The sequence below is a fragment of the Orcinus orca genome, chromosome 10 (genome assembly GCF_937001465.1).
Source record: "Orcinus orca chromosome 10, mOrcOrc1.1, whole genome shotgun sequence".
In the NCBI taxonomy this organism is placed as follows: domain Eukaryota; kingdom Metazoa; phylum Chordata; class Mammalia; order Artiodactyla; family Delphinidae; genus Orcinus; species Orcinus orca.
In genome coordinates this window covers 67,334,555-67,358,483 of record NC_064568.1, presented here as the reverse complement: position 1 = coordinate 67,358,483, position 23,929 = coordinate 67,334,555, and the positions used below count along the sequence as shown (strand labels likewise).

The window sequence follows — 23,929 nt, the reverse complement described above, 5'->3', positions numbered from 1 at the left end:
ACTGTACGTTCCGGTTTGCCTGGAACGGTGCCAGCACCTTTATTCACAGCACGCTCTTCCACTCTCCAAAGTGTCGGCTTTGAACAACAGGTTTCACGCTTACCCTAATTATAGGTAACTGTCATAAAATTTTAGGGCTTCCGGCTGGCTAAGCTGGGCCCAGGCAGAGCTGCCTGCTGACAGAGATGAAAGTGTCCTGGTCAAGAGCATCAGAGGAGCTCACCAGCAAGAGAGCTGCCTTTCAGGACAGTGAGGTTCTGGTTCCTGAGGGCCAACTCTGCTCTCAGCAGTGTGAAATCTGTTGTGTGTGTGTGTGTGTGTGTGTGTGTGTGTGTGTGTGTGTGTGTGTGCACTCGTGTAAGCACACACTACAGCACCATGGAGGAGGCAGAGAACAGAGCCAGGAAGAGTGACAAGAGGAAGATATAAACGGAGAGGTGGGGGAGGCAAAGAGATCCAGACATAAGAAGACAAGATGTAAGAAAAGAGTGTGGCTTTCTCAGGCCAAGTGTTGCCACTTGTTTTGTATTCATTCAGTCAACCATTAATTTGTAACAGAAGACTGAGGCATGGGAATTACCTGGGTCCACAGAGTAAACACAGCCCCAACTATAGTTCCTAAGTTCTTCCATCCCACTGAGACTGCTGCAAAGGGGCAAGACCTGTGATGGGAAGTCTGCAAACAGAGGGTTGCAGGCTTCACAAGTATTCTAGAGACGTTCCATTACCACAAAAATGAAGCCAGCCAGACCCATACATCATCATATGGAACGAGCTTATTGATGAGTTTAAGGGGCCTCTTTGTCATCGTCAGGAAGCAGATGATTTAAAATGAAATCAACAAACAATTTATCTGTAAGCTTGGGACCTGAAATACATTTCGACAATGTGTTGAAATGAAGGAGGGCAATGTTACAATGACAGTGCAGTCATGTGGATGGCGGTGCTTACAGAGTCCAGAAATGACAAAATAAAGAGTAGGAATGAGGCGGTGTTTGGCCAGTGCTGTCCAAGAAAGACACGCATGCCATCTGGCAAGCCTGAGAATGCTGGCGAGAAAGAAAGAGGCTGTCAGGATGGTGAGCGTCCCTGGCCAGAAGGCCCTGCCCTTCAACAACGCTCTGTTCTGACTCCACGCCCTCCTTGAGAATCTGAATTTCAGGTAAATCTGAATTTCAGATAAACAATGAAGTTTTTTTTAGTACTTGGTGTTATTATGTTACTGTTTTTAATATTTAATCCCATGTTTATACATGTCTTCCTCATGCAGTATGTGGAACATTCTTATACTACAAAATTATTCGTTGTTTATCTGTAATTAAAATTTAACTAGGACTTCCCTGGTGGCACAGTGGTTAAGAATCTGCCTGCCAATGCAGGGAACATGGGTTTGAGCCCTAGTCCGGGAAGATCCCACATGCCACGGAGCAACTAAGCCCGTGCGCCACAACTACTTAGCCTGCGCTCTAGAGCCCGTGCTCCACAACAAGAGAAGCCACTGCAATGAGAAGCCCGTGCACCGCAGTGGAGAGTAGCCCCCGCTCACCACAACCAGAGAAAGCCCACGCACAGCAACGAAGACCCAACACAGCCAAAAATAAAAATAAATAAATAAAATAAAATAAAATAAAAAAATTTAATTGTGTGCCCTGTATTTTTATTTCTGGTCACCCTAGTGGGGTCTAAGGCATGAGATCTATGCCTGGGTGCCCCTCTGAACCTAGAAGAGTATCTTGTACATGGTAGATGCTCAGAAGATAGTTTGACTGCTTAAACTTGCTTAAATTAAAATAAACTGCTTCTAGAAAGCACTGAGAAACTGGAAAAGCAGGAAGTCACAACCAGCACTGTGTTCATCCATTCCAGAAATATTTATGAACCACTCACCACATGTCAGGAAACTGCCTTTCAGAGGTCTTGGCTCCTATAGCTAGGCTAGTCTGATTTTCTAGCCTGCCTATGTGGCATTTCATTTTAAGGAGTTCCCTTTCCATCAATCACCTTGAGAGATTCTCATGCAGAGCAGGTTGTGGCAAGCAGGCCGGAAGGCAGGATGGTCGTGAGACTCTGGGACAGGGACAGGGTGGGATTCTGAGGTCCCCGGAAATACCTTTGATAGCTTGCTGGACGTAGGCCGTCGTCCCGTCACTGAGGGTCACCGTCTGCAGCCCCAAGCTCTCCATGGCAAACTCCTGCTCGTACACTCAGACATGAAGTTGTCTTCTTCCCAGCACTGAGAGCCACAGCTGAGGTCAGAGATTTCCTTTGGCGTCACAAATCTGAGAAAACGGACAGTGTCATATTATGAGCTGCACGGCTTCCTCCTGCCGCAAGGACACACAGTGACTGTGAAGGAGGCCAGCCAAGAAGAAAAAGAGGTGAATTTTTCAAAGTAGAGAACTATGTTGGTTTTTATTAAGAGAGTTCAAAATATACACACTTAAGAATTCTAAAGGTTGAGCATGCAAGAGAAGCATGCCAGCCAAATTGATTGTAAAGTAAGATTTCATTAATCAAAACCCACTTTTAAACTCGCTCCCCTTAGAAGGGAGCCCCACTGAAGGCAGGCGGCCAACCCCACTGCTGCTGGTTCTCTGTGACCATTCTGACATCTCTCCTGTGCTCAGATCTATCCATTCACCAGCCTTGTAAATATCACACAGGCATCAAAAACAGCACAAGTCCCCAACAGAACACACAATGTTCCCTACCCCAAGAACTGTTGCACTGTCCAGAACTGTCCAGCCACCCAGAATCAGTGGGGGTCATTCTTTTTTTTTTTTGGCCACATGGCTTGAGGGATCTTAGTTCCTGGACCAGGGATTGAACCTGGGCCCTCAGACTGAAAGCACTGAGTCCTAACCACTGGACCACCAGGGAGTTCCCAGTAGGGCCATTCTTGATTCCTCCTTTTTCCTCAGAAGTCTAGGTACACCACCATCTTACAACATACACAAAAATTAACTCAAAATGGATTAAAGAATTGAATGTAAGACCTGACACCATAAAACTCCTAGAAGAAAACATGGGTGGTAAGCTCCGTGACATCAGTCCTGGAATGATTTTTTTCGGATTTGTCACCAAAGCAAAGGAAACAAAGGCAAAAATAAACAAATGGGACTAAAAAACTAAAAAGCTTCTGCACAGCAAAGGAAACAATCAACAAAATGAAAAGGCAACCTATTAAATGGGAGAAAATATTTGCAAATCATGTATCTGATAAGGGGTTAATATGCAAAATATACAAAGAACTCATATAACTCAATAGCAAAAAGCCAAACCATCCAACTGAAAAATAGGCAGATGATCTGAAAAGACATCTTTCCGAAGAAGACATATAAATGGCCAAAAGGTACATGAAAAGATGTTCAACATCCCTCATCACCAGTGAAATGCAAATCAAAACTACAATGAGATATCACCTCACACCTGTCAGAATGTCTATTACCAAAAAGACAAGAAAAAAACAAGTGTTGGCAAGGATGTGGAGAAAAGGGAACCCTTGTGTGCTATTGGTGGGAATGTAAATTGATGTAGCCACTATGGAAAACAGTATGGAGGATCCTCAAAAAATTAAAAATTTGATCCATGAATTCCATTTCTGGGTATTTGTCCAAAGAAAACAAAAACCTTAACTTGAAAAGATATATGCACCTCCATGTTCATTGCAGCACTATTTACAATAGCCGAGACATGGAAACAACCTAAGTGTCCACTGACAGGTGAATGGCTAAGGAAGTTGTCACACTCACTCACACACACACACACACACACACACACACAATGGAATATTATTCAGCCACAAAAAAGAATGGAATCTTGCCATTTCGATAACATGGATGTACCCTGAGGAAGGACATGATGCTAAGTGAAATAAGTCAGGCAGAGAAAAAACAAACACTATGATCTCACGTACATGTGGAGTCTTAAAAAAGAAAACTAATGGATTCATAGATACAGAGAACAGATTGGTAATTGCCAGAGGCAGGGGTTGGGGGTAGGTAAAATGAGTAAAGGGAGTGAAAAGGTACAAACTTCCAGTTATAAAATAAGTCCTGGGGGATGTAATGTACGGCATGATGACTACAGTTAATAATACTGTAATGCACATTTGGAAGTTGCTAAGAGAACGGATGTTAATTAGACTTACTGTGGTGATCATTTCACAATATATACAGATAGCGAATCATGTTATACACCTGAAACGAATGTAATGTTGTATGTCAATTATACCTTAATTTAAAAAATTAAAAGATAGACAAGTCTAGGTACCTAATTTCAGATGAGTATCACCTTGCACCTCTTGACTAATGTAAGAGCCTCCTAACATATGTCCTCAATAAATCGTTACCTGTTTCCTATTCATTTTGTAATACTGTGTCAGAATGTCTATGTACAGATCTAAATCTACCACTTCCTTGATTAAAACTCTTCAGTGGCTTCCTATCACCCTAAGAATTCATTCTCCTTGCAGGCAAGGCTGGTCACCTTATAAGTCCCTGCAGCCCTGGCTACTACCTCTTCCTGGCACTCACAATCCTGGAGTCACCTACTTCAGTACTTATCACTACCTCTTTAACACATGTTGCCTATACAAGACTTTGGGCTCCAGCCTGGCTCCTGGTTCACTGTGGGCTCTCCACAATTCCTTGTTCAGTGACTTACCAGGTCCTCGTGCCAGGAGGGAAGTGCTGGAGTGTCCTACTGGCAGCACTTGCTCTGCGTCTGCCGTAGTACAGAGCGTACTAGAGCCTCTGCTCTAGGCTCAGGGGTTAAGATTCTCTTTGCCACCCATCCATAGAATTCTCCTGGACCTGGAGTCTGGACTTCCTGCTTGGTTCTCACTACCTGCCAACTGATCTCAATCAGTGCTGCCCAAACTATCTTCACATCAGGGCACCCAGAGAGAAGGATATTTGTATGTCACACTTTGGATGCTGCTGCTTGAAGCCAGGAGCAAGCAGCTAGGGCTTTGGCAGCCCAAAGGGCTGATTGGATCAGTATTTTGACAAAACTATGGCCCAGTTGTGACACAATGGTTGGGATACTCTACCCTAGACTTGGCATCTTTATTCATTCATTCTGTCCATAAACATTTACTGAATGGGCTAAGCTCTGGGGATAGCAATACTACTACCACTAATAGTGAATACTGCTGGAGAGCTAACCATGTACTAGGCATTTACATATAGTAACTCGTTTAATCCCCCAAATGGTCCTTTAATTAAATACTATTATAATCCTTATTTTACAGTTGAGGGAGTTGAAGCCCAAGCCATTAACTTGTTCAAGGTTGCACAGCTAATAAATGGAAGAAGAGGATTTGAATCCAGGCCATCTGGCACCAGAGTGGGCTCTTAAGTAATCTACTCTGCTGCCTAATACAGAGGTTTTTAGCTGGAGTTTATGAACCCTGAAGCCACCTGGTAAAACTTTTATGGTGTGTGAGCTTGTACATTTTTCTGAAGAGAGTCCATGACTGTTATCTGAATCTTACAGGGATTAAAGGAGGTAAAGAACCACTGGCCTAGGAATTCCCACATCTGACTCCTCTTCTTTGGTCTACTAGGATCCTGGCAGTGACCCCAATGTTGCCCAGAGTCCTGATAACCCCCACATGGTCCCTATTTCATGAAAGCTCTGGTCCTGGCCTCTTTTCATCTGCTCCAGGACCTTCAACTTTCATTCTCTTGATCAGGGAGAGAAGTTCTTTTGGTAACCTGTTTTCATATAAACAGCATTGTGTCAGAAATAAGAATACACCTGAGAGACCTAGGTCGGAAAACAAAGCAGACTGTAGGTTGAAAAGGGATTACAAAATGGCCTCAGATCTTTATGGCTGGGCCCTGTGACTGCTGAAGCAATGGTTGGTTTGATTTAGCTCATCTGTATTCTATTGAGACTTTCTGAGGAAAATCTGTGCCATGGTTAAAAACACAGGCTCTGGTGTCAGCCTTGGTTCTAATCCAGACTTTACCTCTTTGATGCTGTGTACCTTTGGAAACTAACTGAACCTCTCTGAAACTTAGATGCTACTTCTAAAAAATGAGGATAATCGTGGCGCCTTCTTCAAACGTTGCTGTAAGGATGAAATGAGGTCACATATGTCAGCATTTAGCACAGTGATGGCACACAGGAAGTACTCGAGAAATTCTGGCTCTGAGGAAGAGGATGGAAGAGGAACCAAAAGGGATATGCTTTTGAAGTAATGGGTATTTCTAAAACAGCCAAGAGTACTGGCAACAGCTCGGGACCAGAAGTCTGCAGAAAGTCTTCTAACCTCGATTCTATCTTCTGTGACTGCCTCTTAATGTGTAAAATAAAGTGTTGGTCCAAATGACCCTAAAATTCTTTCCATTGTTCGTGCTAATAACACTTATCAAATATATAGTCCTTAATATGTGTCAGCTGCTGTTCAAAGCACTTTACCTATATTAACTCTTTTAATCTTAAAAATAATGCTATGAGGAAGTAGGTACACTATCCCCATTTTACAGATGAGGTGACTGAGGCTTAGAGGTGGAGTAATTTGTCCAAGGTCCCAGAACTAGTTAGTGCTGAAGCCAGGATCAAAGCCAGACTGGCTGGCCGCAGAGTCCATACCTCTCAATATCTGGTGCATTTCTTCCTTTTGCTAATCCACCGTGACACAACATCACCTCTCAAAACGCTTGAATACTGGTTGTTTAGCTTTCATCTCACCCACTGCAACTTAAAACCAGTTCTTCTAGACCTGGCCACATGGAAAGAGGGAAGAGCTGGTAGCCACATTTCCCAAAATAAGTTTTTAGACTCAAAGAAAACAAATCTCCACTCTTTTACATGTTCTCATGTCCAGGCTAAATACAGTTTTCCTCCTTAAGCCTCATAATATACACCTTTAAAACAGTCTACTCTTGCTCTCCTACCTTTCCCTGACCTCTGAAGCTGCTTTCCAACAGAGCCTGACGGCAGGTGAGGAGAAGGTTCCGGCTGCCAGGCATGTACAAGTGTCTAATTGCCATTTTTCTCCCTTTCTTTTGTTAAATGATGAATCCTCCTGTGCCAGTACTAAACCAACAACAGTGACACTGGCAGAGCCAAAGAGAGGCTTGTGACTGCCTCAGGATGGCTGGGTCTGAGCAGTTCCCGCCTGTACTTGACATTTCAGATTCATAACTCCCGTGGCCCTCTGAGAAAGAGGAGGGGGAGCGGGGGAGCAGGGGCAACTGCTATGTTTTCTCCTTGGAGGGTGTAAGTTATACCAGATCCCTAATGACCTGAGCTGGGTATAGGGGAGAGCCAGTCTGGCGGAAAGGGGGGAGTGGGGAATAAGAGCATGACAAAAGGTAGGGATGAAAAGGGAGTCGGACACTCCCAGAATTAGCAGCAAGTCCAATTCCTGTTTGTTGCATTTTTAAATGAACTTAACCTACTGTTTGCTCTGATGCAGGAAACAACCTTATGGCTTCATAATATATAAATGTGTTTCCTATTGTAAACATAAATTTAAATTACCAGTGAGATAACATTTAGAAAAACTTTCTAGACACATAGAATCTTTAGGTCTCTCTATGAAAAAAGATGTGCTTAAATTGCCTCCCCAAAGCAGAAAAGTAAGAGAAATGACAGATGGGAAATGAAAGAGTAGCCACGTATTTGTGCTTCTCCACTTTGTCATGGTTTAGATCTAATCTGATCCACACCCAGGCTGGGCTTCGCCTTGACTACAGGCACCTGTTCACTAGTCTATCATTTTCTGCTAACCTGAACTCCCTGGTCGTTGGAGCAAGGCTTTATGCACTCTGCCTCAGCCAGCCCAGAGGGCAACTGTATTGAGAAGCCAAAAAAGAGAAAAACAGAACATTTGCTTGGAGAGAGAAGAATGCTCAACTTTGAAAAAAAAAAAATGACAATTTTCACTCAGATAATTCTTCATTTGGAAATATAGAAAACTTCTCAGAGAGGACAAAGCGACATTAGGTTGGGAGGGATGAAGGCTGAGGGAGTCAAGTGGCAAACAAATTAGAACGGGATTTGGAAGAGCTGTAGTAAAATGACTCAGTATTTGTGATTATAGAAGAAGACTTCAATGCACACACAAAAAGCCTAGTGAAACAGGCTTGGTTCTGTGGGTTTCCAAACACTAAAGAGAACACAGGAAATTAATAACAGAAACATATTTAAAACATCAGCTAAACACCTCTTTCCAAAAGGCACAAAGATGTTAAAAGCCCAAAGTACTTTTTAGTATGGTTCTTATTTGGCTACTACAATTTTATAGGCTTGAATTAGTCACAGAAAAGGGAGTATTTAGGCAAAGTGGATTATTTTCCATTCCAAAAGGGCAATGAAAATGCATACTCCTTTACTGCAGAATGGCATTCATTTAAACTAAAACGGATAACTTAAAAATCTAATTTTCGGCCAAATGTTTAAGTGAATTTTAACACCTTAGTTTGTAAACATTCAACAGAGCAATCATGGGGGAGTTTCAAACCCACCTTTAGTCCATGAAAAGAAAAGTGCAGAATAAAGGCAATTTGGCAGGGTTACCCTAAGGATATCACTTTACATCAACAAGCAAATTAATACAGATATGGTGAGGTTACATCTCAATTGTTTCTGGAATTCAGCCTGGGATCACTGCTGGCTTGAGAAGGGCTATTTGAAAACGAAACATTCCATCAGCATCAGGAGGAACTGGATCATCACGGTTATTTAGACACATCATGTTATTTAAAACATCACCCTGGGACAAAAAGGTTCCATTTATGTTACCAGTTCATCAAAATGGAACAACATCCAGATCTCAACCAGGATAAGCAGGGAGTTCTGGACTTTTGAAGCATAAGAAAATCAAGTCAAAAAGAAGAGTTGGCTTAAAAAAACCCTCGACGGGGTCCTCCCTGGTGGCGCAGTGGTTGAGAGTCCGCCTGCCGATGTGCAGGGGACGCTCGGGTTCGTGCCCCGGCCCGGGAGGATCCCACATGCCGCGGAGCGGCTGGGCCCGTGAGCCATGGTCGCTGAGCCTGCGCGTCCGGAGCCTGTGCTCCGCAGCGGGAGAGGCCACGGCAGTGAGAGGCCCATGTACCGCAAAAAAAAACCCCAAAAAAACAAACCTCGACATTAGGGGAAAATACTAAAGAAATAAAACATAACACGTGATATTAAAAACACATATAACTGATAGATAACTAATAAGGACCTACTGTATAATACAGGGAACTCTACTCAATACTCTGTAATGACCTATATGGGAAAAGAATCTAAAAAGGAGTGGATATATGTATATGTACAACTGATTCACTTTGCTGTACAGCAGAAACTAATACAATATTGTAAATCAACTATACTCCAATGTAAATTTAAAAAAAAACACATGTAACTGAACTGTACACTTAAAAATGGTTAAGATGGCAAATTTTATGTTCTGTGTATTTTACCACAAAAGAAGAAAAAACTAGGTAGAAAAGAAAACCACATGCAGACACTTACAAACCTCCAAAACCATTATCAAATTCCCACTGGACAAATAAGGCTACAATATGAATTCACATAAGCAAAAAACACTAATATTTAAAAAAAGTTTAATTAGTAATTAAAGAACAAGAAAGAATAATCATGATGATATTATACTTATCAAATTACCAAAAATCAAAGTAACAGTATTCACATCCAACAGACAATGAGATATCACTACACACCTATTACAGGAGCCAAAATTCAAAACACTGACAACACCAAATGCTGGTGGGAATGCAAAATGGCAGAGTAAAACGGTATTCTGCAAGACAGGCAGTTTCTTACAAAGCTAAACATATTCTTACCATAAGATCCAGAAATCCTATTCTTAGGTATTTACCCAAATGAGTTGAAAACTTATGTCCACAGAAAAACTTGCACATGGATGTTTATAGCAGCTTTATTCATAATTGCCCCAAACTGGAAGCAATCAAGATGCCTTTCAATAAACAAATTGTGGTACATTCATACTATGGAATATTATTCAGCAATAAAAAGAGCTGTTAAGTCACGAAAAGACATGGAGGAAACTTAAAATGCATTTTGCTAAATCAAAGAAGCCAATCTGAAAAGGTTACATATAGTATCATTCCAACTATATGATGTTCTGGAAAAGGAAAAACTATAGAGACAGTGGAAAGATCAGTGGTTGCCAAGGGTGTAGGGCGAGGGGAGGAGGGATGAACAGGTGGAGCACAGGTCATTTTTAGAGCAGTGAAACTATTCTGCATAACTCTGTAATGGTGGATAACTGACATCATACGTTTGTCAAAACCCATAGAATGTACAACACAAAGAGTGAACCATAATTGTAAACTATGGACTTTAATTAATAATAATGCCTCAACATTGGTTTATCAATTGTAGCACATATACTACACCAATGTAAGATGTTAGCAGGGGAAACTGGGAACTGGGGGTGGGGGGTTGGGGAAGAAGGGAGTATATGGGAACTCTCTGTACTTTCTGTTCAGTTTTTCTGCAAACCTAAAACTGCTCTAAGAAACAGTCTATTAATTACAAAAAAAATAATTTGAACCAACAGTGTTGGCAAGGCCAGGAGAGGCGGGCGCAAGCGTGCATTGCTAATGGCACTATAGGGGCTCCAGGTTCTCCAGAGAACAATCTGTCAATGCTTAACCCCACCAGGAAAGTTCAGGATCTGAGATCTAATCACCTCATCTTCATAATTCATCCCACGAAAAGAATGGACAGAAAACAAGAGCTACTTGCACAGGATGCTTGTTTAAACGTTTCAGACAAGAACCACGGAGACCATCTGGATTAGTGGAGGAGGGTTAACAAATCAACGCTAAGTGAAAAAAGACGAGGCTGAACACTCATCCAGCTCCAACCCGCAGAAACCTAAACTCCAAGTGAGAAGAGGGCAGAAGAGGCCAAAATGAAATGAACAGTAGTACTAAAAGGAGGGGGTATAATCTTTAAAAAAAAAAAAAAAGAAGTCGCTGAAATGAAAAGATACCAGCATTGAGCTGAGAGGCAGCTCTACAGTGGACACTAAACCCGTCTGCTTGGTTGCCCAGCTCCGCCCTCTGGGAGTTCTCCTTTACTCTCCCCACAGCCTTCCTATGATTGATACTACTGGCATCTCATCCCTCCTTGGTTCTGCAAAGACAGATACCTATTCTTCCTCTAATTTATGCCAATTTAAGTTCTGAGGTAGGGAACTTCTTCCTCTAGGATTTTTTCTTCCTTTCTTCTCTTATAACCACCAGAGGTCCAGTTACTCTTTAAAATATATCATTGTGGTATTCTTCAAACTGGGCTGTGTGGTACTTTGTGTGTCTTGTGGAATAGAGTGTCACAGTGGGGCCCCATGATTCAGTATCCTATGTTGAAGGTAGTCTGTATATTCTTAACTCAAAGCAATGTCCCTGTGTGACTTCCCTGGCTGTCCAGTGGTTAAGGCGCCACACTGCCACTGCAGGGGGTGCGAGTCTGATCACTGGTCGGGGAACTAGGATCCCTCAGGCCACGCTGCGGCCAAAAAAAAGGAAAAAGCAATGTCCCTGAGGCTGTGGGGAAACAGGCACAGTCCTACATTGTTGGTGGGAGTATTCATTGGTATAAGCTCTATGTCGGGCAATTTGGCAGTTATCAATCAAAATTACAAATGTACACACCATCTGACCCAGCAACTTCATGTCTAGTCTACAGGTAGACGTATATGTGTGAAAAATGGCACACGTCCAAGGTTATTCATGGCATCCCTGCATGTAATAATAGCAAAAAAATTCCAAACAGCATAAATGTCTATCAATACAGAACTTCCTTATTATGTAGACATAAATAAATGAGGATGTTCCTTACATACTGACATGGAAGATCTCCAAAATATATTGAATAAAAATTTCAAGGTACAAAACAGTGCCTTTTGTATGCTGCCACTGCCATAAAAAATCTATGGAAAGACAGTGAAGCAATTACTAACCAAGGTGGAAGGATAACTGAGTGACGGGCACAGCGATGGAAGGGTGACTTTTCACTGCATATCTTTCACACTTACAAAAAAAATTTTAAGCCCTGTGAATGTGTTACCTATGTAAAATAAATAAATAAAAATATAAGAATAAAAGAAGAAAGTCTAAAAGCAAGCTTTGCACTCCTTGTGTTGGCTAGAGGAATATCTATGATTCTCCCCTAACAAGGCATGGCTACTCCAGGGCTGACAGGATAGATTCCATGATGTACCAGTTTGTAGCAAAACCACATCTGAAAACTCAGCTTTCCAATTCATGGATGCCATTCTCACTACCAGATGGAAACCTGATCAAGCTGAGCATGAAGCAACGGCAAATCTACATAGGAGCTGAGGACATACTGGCTCCCCAGCCTGGTATGTCCCCAGGCTGGTCAAGAGGGTGGGTCTGGCTGAAGTGGCAGATGAGCAGGGGCTGCTTTTCTCCCTCACGGCTTCTGTGGCTTTGGGACAGTACCTCCTAGATTGAAAGGATGATCTTCTCAGACAGAGAGAACTTTGGTCTTAGGTACCCCTGCCACACCTTCTACATCTAAGGCTTGGGTCAGTTCTACAATCTCAAGGAGCTCCCAGTTCCTTGAGCTTATCTTAACTGCATGGGTCTCATGCTTTATCAGCTATCCCAAAGCAGCAGGGACTTCCAACAAATGAAAAGTTATGTAGTGAGAAACAGTACCAGGCTAACAAGTTACATCTGGGCTTCTCTGAGATGAAGCATTACGGAAGGCAAGCGTTAACCAGGAAGCAGTAGAAGAAGCGCTCTGACTTCCAGCTGGTGTCAGTCTAATACACTGAAGCTTTGAAACATCCCAGATCTTCCTGAACTATAAGTGAGGAGCCCAAGTAGGCCCTGCACTTCGAGCAGCAAAACAGAGACATAGGATTTGTGAGACCCTCACACGGACACTCACATTTCCATACCTTGATTGACAGCTGCCAGGGCAAGAGGCATCTGAGGTTTTGTCAGTAGCTTAAGGCCACCAGTTAAAGATAATAGCTTCAGGGCTTCCCTGGTGGTGCAGTGGTTAAGAATTCGCCTGCCAATGCAGGGGACATGGGGTTCGAGCCCTGGTCCAGGAAGATCCCGCATGCCACGGAGCAACTAAGCCCATGCGCCACAACTACTGAGCCTGTGCTCCAGAGCCCGTGAGCCTCAACTACTGAAGCCCGCGAGCCACAACTACTGAAGCCCGCGAGCCACAACTACTGAAGCCTGCACGCCTAGAGCCCACGCTCCGCAACGAGAAGCCACTGCAATGAGAAGCCCGCGCACCGCAAGGAAGAGTAGCCCCAGCTCGCCACAACTAGAGAAAGCCCGTGCGTAGCAACGAAGACCCAACACAGCCAAAAATAATAAATAAATAAAATAAATTTATTTTTAAAAAAAGATAATGGCTTCAGCTGCACTTGGATTTGTAGCTCAGTTGTTCTTTTTTTTTTTTTATTACTCACCAGAACAAAATTTTCCCATTCTGTTAAGTGAAAGATGCTAGTTACATATCCACTCTAATTTTGTGAGTGACTGGATCATTAAGATGGGTTATATCTCGTATTTTATAAATTAATTAATTAATTTATTTTTGACCGCACTGCATGGCATACAGGATGTGGGATCTTAGTTCCCCGACCAGGGATTGAACCTGTGCCCCCTACAGTGGAAGCGCGCAGTCCTAACCACTGGACCGCCAGGGAATTCCCTATATCTTGTATTCTTGTTTAGCTGGTCAGAGACTCTCCTTAAAATATAAGCATCAACATCTAAATGACACAAGGATTAGACGTCTGTGCTTCCAGATGCAGTGAAGGGATTACTCTGCCAGGTTTTTTTTTTCCTTAAACTCAACTTTCTTGGGGTGAAAATCACACATCCTACTTTCTGCTAAACTGATTATAATTTAAGTTCCTGGAGAGCATGCATTTCAGCTTAATCAGCACCAAACAAAGAATGTGCCCACAGATACTAAATGAATAATACTACTAGGCCACATAATTAACTAAACTCTTTAGCTCAAATTTGAATCCTAAATCAACCCTACTTATTGTGAATTAGATCTAACTGAGACCAGATTTGAAACCCTTCATCTAGGGACTTCCCTGGCAGTCCAGTGGCTAAGACTCTGTGCTTCTAATGCAGGGGGCGCAGGTTTGATCCCTGGTTGGAGAACTAAGATCCCACCTGCTTCGTAGTGCGGCCAAAAAAAGGAAAGAAACCCTTCATCTGCTACAGAACTATAAGCTCCCTAAGAGAAGTTCCTGGCAGAGGAGTAAATGCTGAGTGCAAGAATGAAGGAGCGTGGGGGACTTCCCTGGTGGAGCAGTGGTTAAGACTCCACACTCCCAATGCAGGTGGCCTGGGTTCGACCCCTGGTCAGGGAAGTAGGTCCCTCATGCATGCTGCAACTAAGAGTTCACCTGCCACAATTAAGGAGCCCACAAGCCGCAACTAAGGAGCCCGTGTGCCGCAACTAAGACTCAGCACAACCAAATAAATATTAAAAAGAACGAAGGAGGGAAGGAACTAAGTCCCACCACCCCAGCTCTTCCTCCAGCCCTAGCTAGGATGCCCACTTTTTCCTCACTTGGATTACCATCTTGCCTCATCTCCGACATCCACGTAGTTTTCTCCCAGACCCAGGTCAAGAACAAGCTTTCCCTGGCCAACACCGCACCAGACCATCAGACTCCAGCCTACTCCCTCTATACTCAGCAGTGAAGCTACACCAGGAGGTTCGTCTGTAGTGTTCCACGAGGGCACGGATGCTTCTCTCTGTCATCGGATCCTGAGTTCAGTGCCCAGAACATGGCAGGCACTAACTGGGTATTGCTTTAGCAAAGGAAGGGAGGCCTCTTACCACCAACGCCACTACACTGTGTAGAGCTCAGCAGTTTCCAACATCCTCTCAGATATACGTACAGTTATATTATCTCTCTTGCTCTATGCACTACTTCATCGACTCTCACACAGGAGGAGCTGAGAAGACAACTCATTTCTAGTCTAAAGCTACCATTTTGCAGATGAAGAAACAGGCCAGAGCTGCCAGAGGAGTCTGAAAGGGTCACAGAGCTACCTGGTGGCAGAGCCGGGTCTCACACCTGAGCCGCTAGTGTTCTTCCCACCATACTCCTTTGTCTCTTGCCCAGTAATAGTGTTCTTTCAGTTCCCAGGAGGGCAGAAATTGACTAGCAAGTCTAACAGACTTGTATATCCAGCTGCTTATTTAACATCTTCACGTCCAAAAACATCTCAAACTTGACATATTCAAAAGTGAATTCCTTATCTCCCCTTCCTACAATGTATCCTTCTTCCAGGCTCCCCCATTTCAGTAAATGCGAACTCCATCCTTAAATTGCTCAGACCAAAAATGAGGGAGCCACCCTCAACTTCTCTATTTCTTTTATATGCCACTTCCAATCCATCAGCAAATCCCGTTGGGTCCTCTTTCAAAACATATCCAGAATCCAACCACTTCTCACTCTAGCACTGCTTTACCTCGGGTACAAACTACCAACTTCTCTTGCCTGGACTATTGCAATAGTTTCCTAATCAGTTTCCTTGCTTTCACTCTTGCCACCTACAACTCATTCTCAACATAGCAGCCACAATGATCCTTTATGTCAGATCATGTCACTTGGGTGCCTAGGACCCTCCAATCGCTCCCATCTCACCCACAATTCACAAAAAATCCAGGGGCCTATAAGGCCTAATATGATCTACCACCAATCCACTCCCACCTCCACATCTCTTGCTATGTTTCTCCTCTCCACCCTACTGCAGCCATACTGACTGGTGTCCTCATGTTTCTTGAATATACGAGGCATACTCCTGACTCAGGGTTTTTGCACTTGCTGTTCCCTCTGACTGGAATATAATTCCCTCAGATAAATGTTTGGCTCACCTCAACTTCTTCGGGTCTTTGCTCAAATGTTGCCTTTTCAATAAGACCTTCCTTGACCACCCTACTTAAAACTTAATATCCTGGTTCCTGGTACTTTTTATCTTCCTTCTCTGTTTAATTTTCCCAATATATATTTTACTTGTTTATGGTATGTTTCTGCCTCATCCCAACAGGTGAGCTCCTCAAGTCCTGGAACTCTGTTTTATTCACTGCTCTATCCCCAGGTATGAGAAAAGTACCTGGCCTCCAGCAGATATTCACCAAACATTAGTGGAATGACCGAATGAGTGAATGAATGAATGAACCTCCATACTTTTAGAATCTCCCAGTAATCTGAAGGGTTTAGGCCAGAAGGGGAAGACCCTAGTTGAGCTCTGATCTCTCCCTCACTTCCCCCACTGTCTCTCCCTCTTCTCAGGCCCAGTCCAGCCCATTAACATAAGAAACCACACCTGGGCTGGGAAGCAGGGCAGGACCAAGGCCACAGGTGCTTGTTGCCAGGATGATACATTTCTGCAGTGTGCTAATTTTTGAATTTAGCATCATGATATCTCACAAACAGAAGAGGTCAAAAATAGGTTGGGACTAAATATACTACTTAACCAAGATAATAGTACTGACTCAGTAACAACAGCTCGTTTGTTTTGATGTATTTTGCAAGGAACAGTGCTAAATTTGCACTTGTTCACCTAGCTGTCCTCTTTTTTCTCCAATTTTTTATTATGGATTTCAAACATACATAAAGGTAGAAGGAATAGTATAATGAACTCCACGAACCCATTACCCAACTTCAACAATTACCAACATTTTGCCACTTTGATTTCTTCTCTTCTCTGATTGTCTCTGCAACCTCTGCTAAATATTTCATCTAGCTGTTTTCTTGAGAACTGGTCTACATATGACAGACCCTGGCCTTGTTACCACTGTATACTAGCCACTATGTCAACCAGTCTCTCTAGTCTAACCAGAAACACAGTAAAAAGAAGCACTTACACCCATTCCCCCACCCAAGCTATGACTAAAAAAGGAAGTGTCTAAATTCCAGAATGTTTAAATGAAGGGACTTGCCCATTATCACGTTTGGAGGGATTTGGGGAGAAGGGTTGTTGTAGCTACAAAGTAGATATAGACACTAGCTGTTTTCACTTGTTTGTACCTGATGCAGAATTTCTGAATGAGTTCATTCAATCCAGTAAGTATTCACTGACTACCTGCTAAATATGTGGGACAGGATTAAGATAACAAAAGATAAAGAAAACCCAGCTTCTGTTCTCAAGGAAACCACAGTGGGGGTGGAGGGTGGGTGTTGGGTGAGAAGAGTACCCAAATAACTAAGATCCAAGGCAGAATATGTTCTATAGTCTAAGAGACATTAAACAAATCTAAGGCGAAAGCTCCTTTTAAAGAAATCAACCCACAAAATTTGCAGACCCCAAGATTTATGCCTTCCTTAACTCTAAATCTGCCCTCTGCTGAATTTACTGCTATACAGCCAATAAGTATATTATTGGGAATTTGGGAATTCCCAATAATTCCCAAATTTGGGAATTTGGTGACCCACAGAATAGACTTTTGGAAGTGGATCTTTAATGTCACATTTTGCTACTCACCATCCAGTCCTCTGGTGGGAGGGGACTGGAAAGTCCTCCCAGGGCTTGGAAAACAATGGGGCTAACAGGTGTTGACACTCAAAGCATTCTACCCTGAGGGCATATACAGCAAGCAGCTTCATAAACCGGATAGAAGAGTGGAAGTGTGTCAAGAAGACTTGGCTACATTTATTCAGAAGGATTTCCAAGATCTCTCTTCTTGCTATCTAAAGGACTGTGATCTTGGTGATCTATTATCAGAGGTTCCCAGAGAAAAGTGTAGTTCTCTGGACAAAGCAGGGAAGTGTGGTTGGCCATGCTGTGTGTGAAGGAGAGAGTGGCAGGGAGAGTGGAAGAAGGGGCAGAGCTGGGATGGGAGAAAGGTTTACACCATAATCAATGCTACCAAGATTGGTGAGGTGAGGATGCAGGTGAGGATGAGGTGAGGTGAGGGAGAAAAATAAGAGTAGGGAAGGAAAAAGGCACTGTGAGAAGGGATAGGGCACAGGAAGGGGGATAAGGTAAAAGATGATTCTGGTTTGAAAAGATCACTGATGAAAATGAGAAAGATGCTATGAGATCCCAGAATCTAAGAGGCAGGATCTCACAAGCTATTGAAAAGGGTATGAAGAGGAGGGATCTTAGCATGGGAGGGTGTATAGATTTTGAAGGATGGGTTCACATTGGGATGGAAGGGGCTCATTTCACTGAAGCTGGGTGAAGCACTCACTAGATGAAGGGCTAACTTAGATGAAGGTTTTGAGTAACAGGATGTGGCTGAGGATGGTAGAAGGGAAGCAGCTGTAACACTCCAAGAGATTTCCAATCTCTTATGTATATGAATTCCTGGGGGTAAAGGATTTAACAGGATGAGAGGATTTGGGATAGAGTGCCACTGAGGTGGGAGACACCTTAGGGTAAGTTTAGGGTAAGTGGGAGCTCCAAGGACTCACAGGGTGAGAGGATATTTGGACAAAGGGTAAAGAGAGGTATTAAGGTGCAGGGGTCTCAGGACACATGGGGTCAAAAGTCATGAACAATGGGTTGAGGAAGTCACCAAACCATGGGGCAAAGGTTAAGAGAAACCTTAGAAGTGATGGGGAAAGCGTTGGTGTTGGGCTTAGAAATTATTAGAAAATAAGGAACAAGGGGCTGAGAGTGACCTGGAAAACTAGGTAGGTTTAGGGGCAAGAAAAGCAATGGATCAAATGAGTTTTGAAGACTGTGGGTTCAAATCCCAGCTCTGCTACTCATCCGGGTGAGTTTCAGGTTCTTCATTTGTTTAAAACCAAACCAAAACAAACAAAATATGGGAAATAGTGGTAGATATATTGGGGTTGTGAGGGGAAACAGTTTACACATACAAAGCTTGGTGCACAGTAGGCGCTCAGCCGTAAGTGCCAATCATCATTAAGGAGATAGCAGGGTAAAAACCCAGAGAAGTGAGGAGGCCACAGCAGAGATAAGAGGACAGTGATTCCAAGAGCTCGGGGGGGGGGGGGTACCAAAATAATGCAAAGTGTGGCCCCTGTGTTCATTATCTGTTGACTCCCTAGCACCCAGGACACAGTAAGACCCGCAAGAGCTTCTCGGCTTATACTTAAGGGCTCCCATGGGCTAGGCCTGGTACCAAATGCTTTGAATGCATTATCTCAAGCACTACTATTATCCTACCCTAGGAGAAGTGAAGACTGAGGCTAAATGGTGTGCCTAAGGTGCCATACTTTACAGGCCAGAGTCAAACTAGAACCCAGATCTCTTATCACATCAATACCCCAAGCTGAAGCACTCTTATCCTGCTTTGCAAACATGTTAACTGATGAGGCCTGATCAAGGGAAATGGGTATGGACTATTAAGAGTGTAGGGGGGTTGCAGGAGTGAGGGAATAAGGTTCAAGAAGCAAGTGGACCCTGGGCTGAGATTACAACAGTAAACTTCTAGTTAGGAGTACAGAGTATAAAAATGATTGCAAACAAATATTATCTTGACTGAGAATTGCAGAACGTCACAGCTGGAAGGAAACTCTGAGATCATTTAACCCAACCTTATCATAATACAGATGAGAAACTGAGGTCCAGAGCGAGGAAAGGACTTTTTCCAGGTTCCCAAAGCACAATGGTGGCAGAGCTAGGACTTGAATCTGGGACCACACACTTAATCCAGATTCTCTGATGACTCCAACTATATCTACTTCATATTCATCTCTATATCTTCCTGAGCACCAGCTCGGTGCTAGGGCACTTGTAAGTCATGTGCTGATTAACACTGGGGGGCTGGAGTGCAGAGAGGGATGTCCGTGGAGGTGATTTTAGGATGAAGGGGGCACATGGAATGAGGATCATGAAGTTACAGGGCAAAGAAGGGATTATCAGATACTGAGGGTTATGTAGAAGATAACTGGGTGGGAAACTATTTTAGTAGGTATGGCTTAGGAGTTACCAGGAAAGGTTTGGGGGGAGTCACCAAGTTTGTGGGGGAACACGGGGTAGAAGTGGAGGGGGTTACCAGACCAGTGGGGTCACTGACGTTTTGGGGGATGTAGGGATCTCGGGTCGTGAGTCACTGGTTTAGAGCTGAGGGTGGTGGGTCCCTGGGCAGTGCTGGGGAAATTCCTGGGTTGGCAGTCAATGAATAAGAAGTGAGGATTACCTGGTGAGGTCTTAGGGTCAGTGGGTGGGGTGTGGGGGTCACAGAGGTTGAGGCGGGCGCAGTCACGGGGTGGGGTTTGGAAGTCATGGGGGAGGAGTCACAGGACGGAATGGAGGGGCAGGGATGGGGGCCAGAACACGGGGTGGGGGAGGATCAGGCCGCCGTCCAGCCTCCCGGCCACCGGGCTAGGGCCGGAGAAGGGTGGGCACGCCGGGCTCGGGACCTTCCCAGGGCCCTGCGCCCGCCCGGCCTCCCACCTGGGCACGGTGGACCCACTCCCCGCAGCCACCAACCTGACAGCCCCCGAGGGCGACTCCGCCGACAGACCGCCATGCAACGGGCCCCGCCACCAGCGCCGGCCCCGCAACCCGCCTGCGCCATAGCCCGCCCGCCCGCGCGCAGCTTGCCTCGCGCCATATCCAGGTTCCAGGGCCGCCGCACTTTCCTCTCCTCTCGGCGCGCCTCTACCGGGCCCCGGAACCCGTATAGAAAATATAGGGCACGCTCCACCCCGCACCCCCAGTCGCCGCGGCCGCCGTCCTACTTATCCCGGTTCCCGGGCCGCTGGAGCCCGGGCAGCCTGGCTCTGAACGGTGCCGGTGAGAGCCCCGCCCCGCCCCCCGGCCGGGGTGACGCGCAGCCCGCAAGGCCAAGCGCCCGGGGAGGGCGTGATGACGTCACGACGCCCCGGTCAGGGACTGGGCGCGGCTCGCGAGCCGGGTCGTCTCTATAGCAATGAGGAGCCGCCACCTGTCCTTCCGAGGGATTCGGTCCACCTGAGGCGGGAGGCGGGAGGAGCCCGAGGCCCCGAGGCTCGTCGGCTGCCTGCGGGTGAGAAGGTGCGCTTTTGGATGGGGGGAGGACCGGAGGGGCAGATTGTGAGGGAGGGCGTTCTCGCGGCTGCCACTCTCCGCACCGGGGCCACGGACCCTCTCCTCGCGGCTCAGAGCCCCCAGGCGCCTCCTGCGCCTTACGGTCCCGAGGCGCTTTACTGTGCGCAGTCCGCTGGCACTGCCTACGATCTATGAGCCACGCGGGTATTATTAGCTCCTTATTGAAAAAGACGACGTGAGGAGCCGTGAGGGACTGGCCTCTTTAGGGAGGGCGCCCTGAGGGTGTTCTTCGGTTCTCTCATTCCCCCGCCAGCCCCACCTGCAGCCTCAAAACCAGCTGCTCCCCCTTGTAGGCTCCTTTCGGGGTGAACAAAGCCAAGCCCTTTTACTGTTTCCCCCTCTCACTAGGGAGGGGCTGTGCTTGGGGAATTTTCAGGCACCTAGGGGAAAAGTAAAAGAGTGAGCTTTTGGTAAAAAATTAAAAATAGAAACGTTAGATGAGGAACTGGTAAACGTTGCCTCTTAGGAGAGGAATTGGGGTGACTGGAGGAATGAGGTGAGAAACTTTTCTCCCTCTCTGCCCTTTTAGACTTTAAGTCCTTTCTTTTGTCTCCTCTCTCCCCACCCCCCAAAATTAACTAAAAAAAATTTTTAAAGGAAGTATGCCAATAAACTGGAAACATTTACAAAGTACTGTGTTTGGGGCCCATGGTAGCTAGAGATGCCATTGGTGGTTCCTTTCCTCCCTTGTCTAAAGAGCTTAACCACAAAGCCTCCATTTCAATTTTAGACATTCTCTGTTCCGCATCTTACTGCTTTTGGCACAATTCCAGAGGTGGGACTGGGGCTCCAATTCTCATCAGGTTCTCAGTTTAGGGGGGCAGTGACAATTGTTGGCCCATTCTTTTTCTCTTTTTTTTGGCCGCGCTGCAGGGTATGGGGGATCCAAGTTCCCTGACCAGGGATCGAACCTGTGCCCCCTGCAGTGGAAGTGCAGAGTTTTAGGCACTTGACCGCCGGGGAAGTTCCGATGGCCCATTCTTATGGTTATATATAATTAATCCTTTCTACATCTCCAGGTATAGAAATAAACAGCCTGACCTTTAAGGTGCCCTCTTTCTGTTCCTTTTTGGTGGAAGTTTGACAAGTTATTTTACCTAGATACAAAGAGAACATAGTAGCTTGTCCTGTAGCATAAACTTCTGGTTAGACATAGAGCAGGGACTAGAACTCAGGTTGTACTAGTTTGTCCGTCCCCCCCCCCCCACCTTTTTCCATAATAAAAAATACATCTGTCCTTCCTCACATTCCTTGCAGATCCTAATTTGATTGGCTAATCACCTCTCCCATTACACAACAAAAACTCTGGGAAACTAGTGTCTGAATTTGAAGTATTAAGATTCTGATGATGGGTAATTTCAGGTACTCGGGAGAACTGGGGAGGAAGATACTTTGGAGTGGAGGATTGAAGATCATTTCTAGTAACTTCTGTTCTTCCTTTGAACCCCATCCCCACAATATAACGTATAGGCTGGTGGTCTTAAGACATTTTAAAAAATGGACTCCATATAAGAATTTTAAAGAACTATGTACCCCCTTGTTCATTTCTAAGTTGATACCTAAATTTTCTATCATAAATTTAAATCTTGTAGAGGATATAATTTCTGACTTACTGCAAATGTTGACGTTTTAAACTAAAACCATTACATCATTCTTAATTGTATCTAGTGGACTCCAAATACCCTAAATATTTGATGTCTGCCAACATCCATTTAAAAATATATGAACAAGAAATTTTATATGGTTCCCTTTCTTATTGAATTCCTAATTCCATTCACTGCCCCTATAGAACTTTATCCTAATTAGTATATTTGTATGCTTTAACGTCTTTTACTGATCACTATCACCTTCTTTGCAACAAAATTGAGTATATATTTAAGCTTCTTGCTTGTGACCATAGGCTTTGTTGAAAATTTTCTTATGAATCAAATTGTCATTACGGTTATCACTAGTACAACGATTTATTAAGCAACATCACTATATTACACATTTTTATAACTTGTGAAACCTAAAAAGTACAATTTTATTGAAAATGCATCTCAATGAGAAATATGGTGTTTCTCCTCAATTAGTTCAGGTATTCACAGACTAATATTACCTAATGGTGGAAGGAGATAAGGTGCCACACCAATTCTCTACCTGTTTTTGATTTTTATAGACATAAGCGTTGAGAAACGTTGTTTACATAGTAATTGGGAAAGGAAGAAATTTGTTAAAATGATATCCCTCAAGTCTTTGAACTACTTCTAAATTACATGCCAACAGTCACAAAGTGTCCTATTACCAAATACTGTTATCAAGTACTATCAAATAGAGTCCTCCTTTACTTTATTAAAAGCAAAGAATTGGAAACCACTGATCTTGCAAAAGGATTTGTTAGTCATTTGAGTATGTTTCAGTCTTATGAAAATAATTATTAAATTACCTGTCACCTTTTCACTCAGAGGCACCTAGTTAATCAGATAACTGATTTTCCTACTTCTTTGCCAACACAATTTTTTTGATAAAATTCTTTCATCATTACATGTTTTCAGTATCTTTCTGTTAAAATATTGACATGCAGATTCACTTCCATATAGAAAACACCTGCCATTTGTGGAATTAGCAAAGCCAGTCTTCATTTCACATCAGACTTACTTTCTGTCAGGAAAAAGTCTGACTTTATTCTTCAATTTAAATAAGTACATTAAGGGACTTCCCTGATGGTACAGTGGTTAAGAATCTGCCTGCCAGTGCAGGGGACATAGGTTCAAGTCCTGGTCCGGGAAGATCCCACATGCCACAGAGCAACTAAGCCTGCATGCTACTGAGCCTGCGCGCCTAGAGCCTGTGCTCGGCAACAAGAGAAACCACCGCAATGAGAAGTCCGTGCACCGCAATGAAGAGTAGCCCCCACT

General features: G+C 44.1%; 1 protein-coding gene across 7 annotated transcripts in view; it reads right to left on the bottom strand.

The window, feature by feature from the left end:
• ZNF76 (zinc finger protein 76) overlaps positions 1-20,689 on the bottom strand; it is a 31,501-nt gene extending 10,812 nt beyond the window's left edge. For 3 of the 7 annotated variants that reach the window (XR_007469909.1, XM_033424192.2, XM_049693749.1), the window contains exons 1-2: positions 20,433-20,579; positions 2,111-2,279 (exon numbers count right to left, since the gene is read on the bottom strand). Coding sequence is in view for 6 of the 7 variants with exons in the window: in XM_033424192.2 (XP_033280083.1) it covers positions 2,111-2,183 (73 nt within the window). In the remaining variant the exon portion in view is untranslated. Of the gene's footprint in view, positions 1-2,110; positions 2,280-20,432 lie in introns of all 7 variants that reach the window. The other 4 variants (XM_033424196.2, XM_049693748.1, XM_049693747.1 and 1 more) reach the window with 3 other exon arrangements.
• Between the last annotated feature and the right edge of the window lie 3,240 nt (positions 20,690-23,929).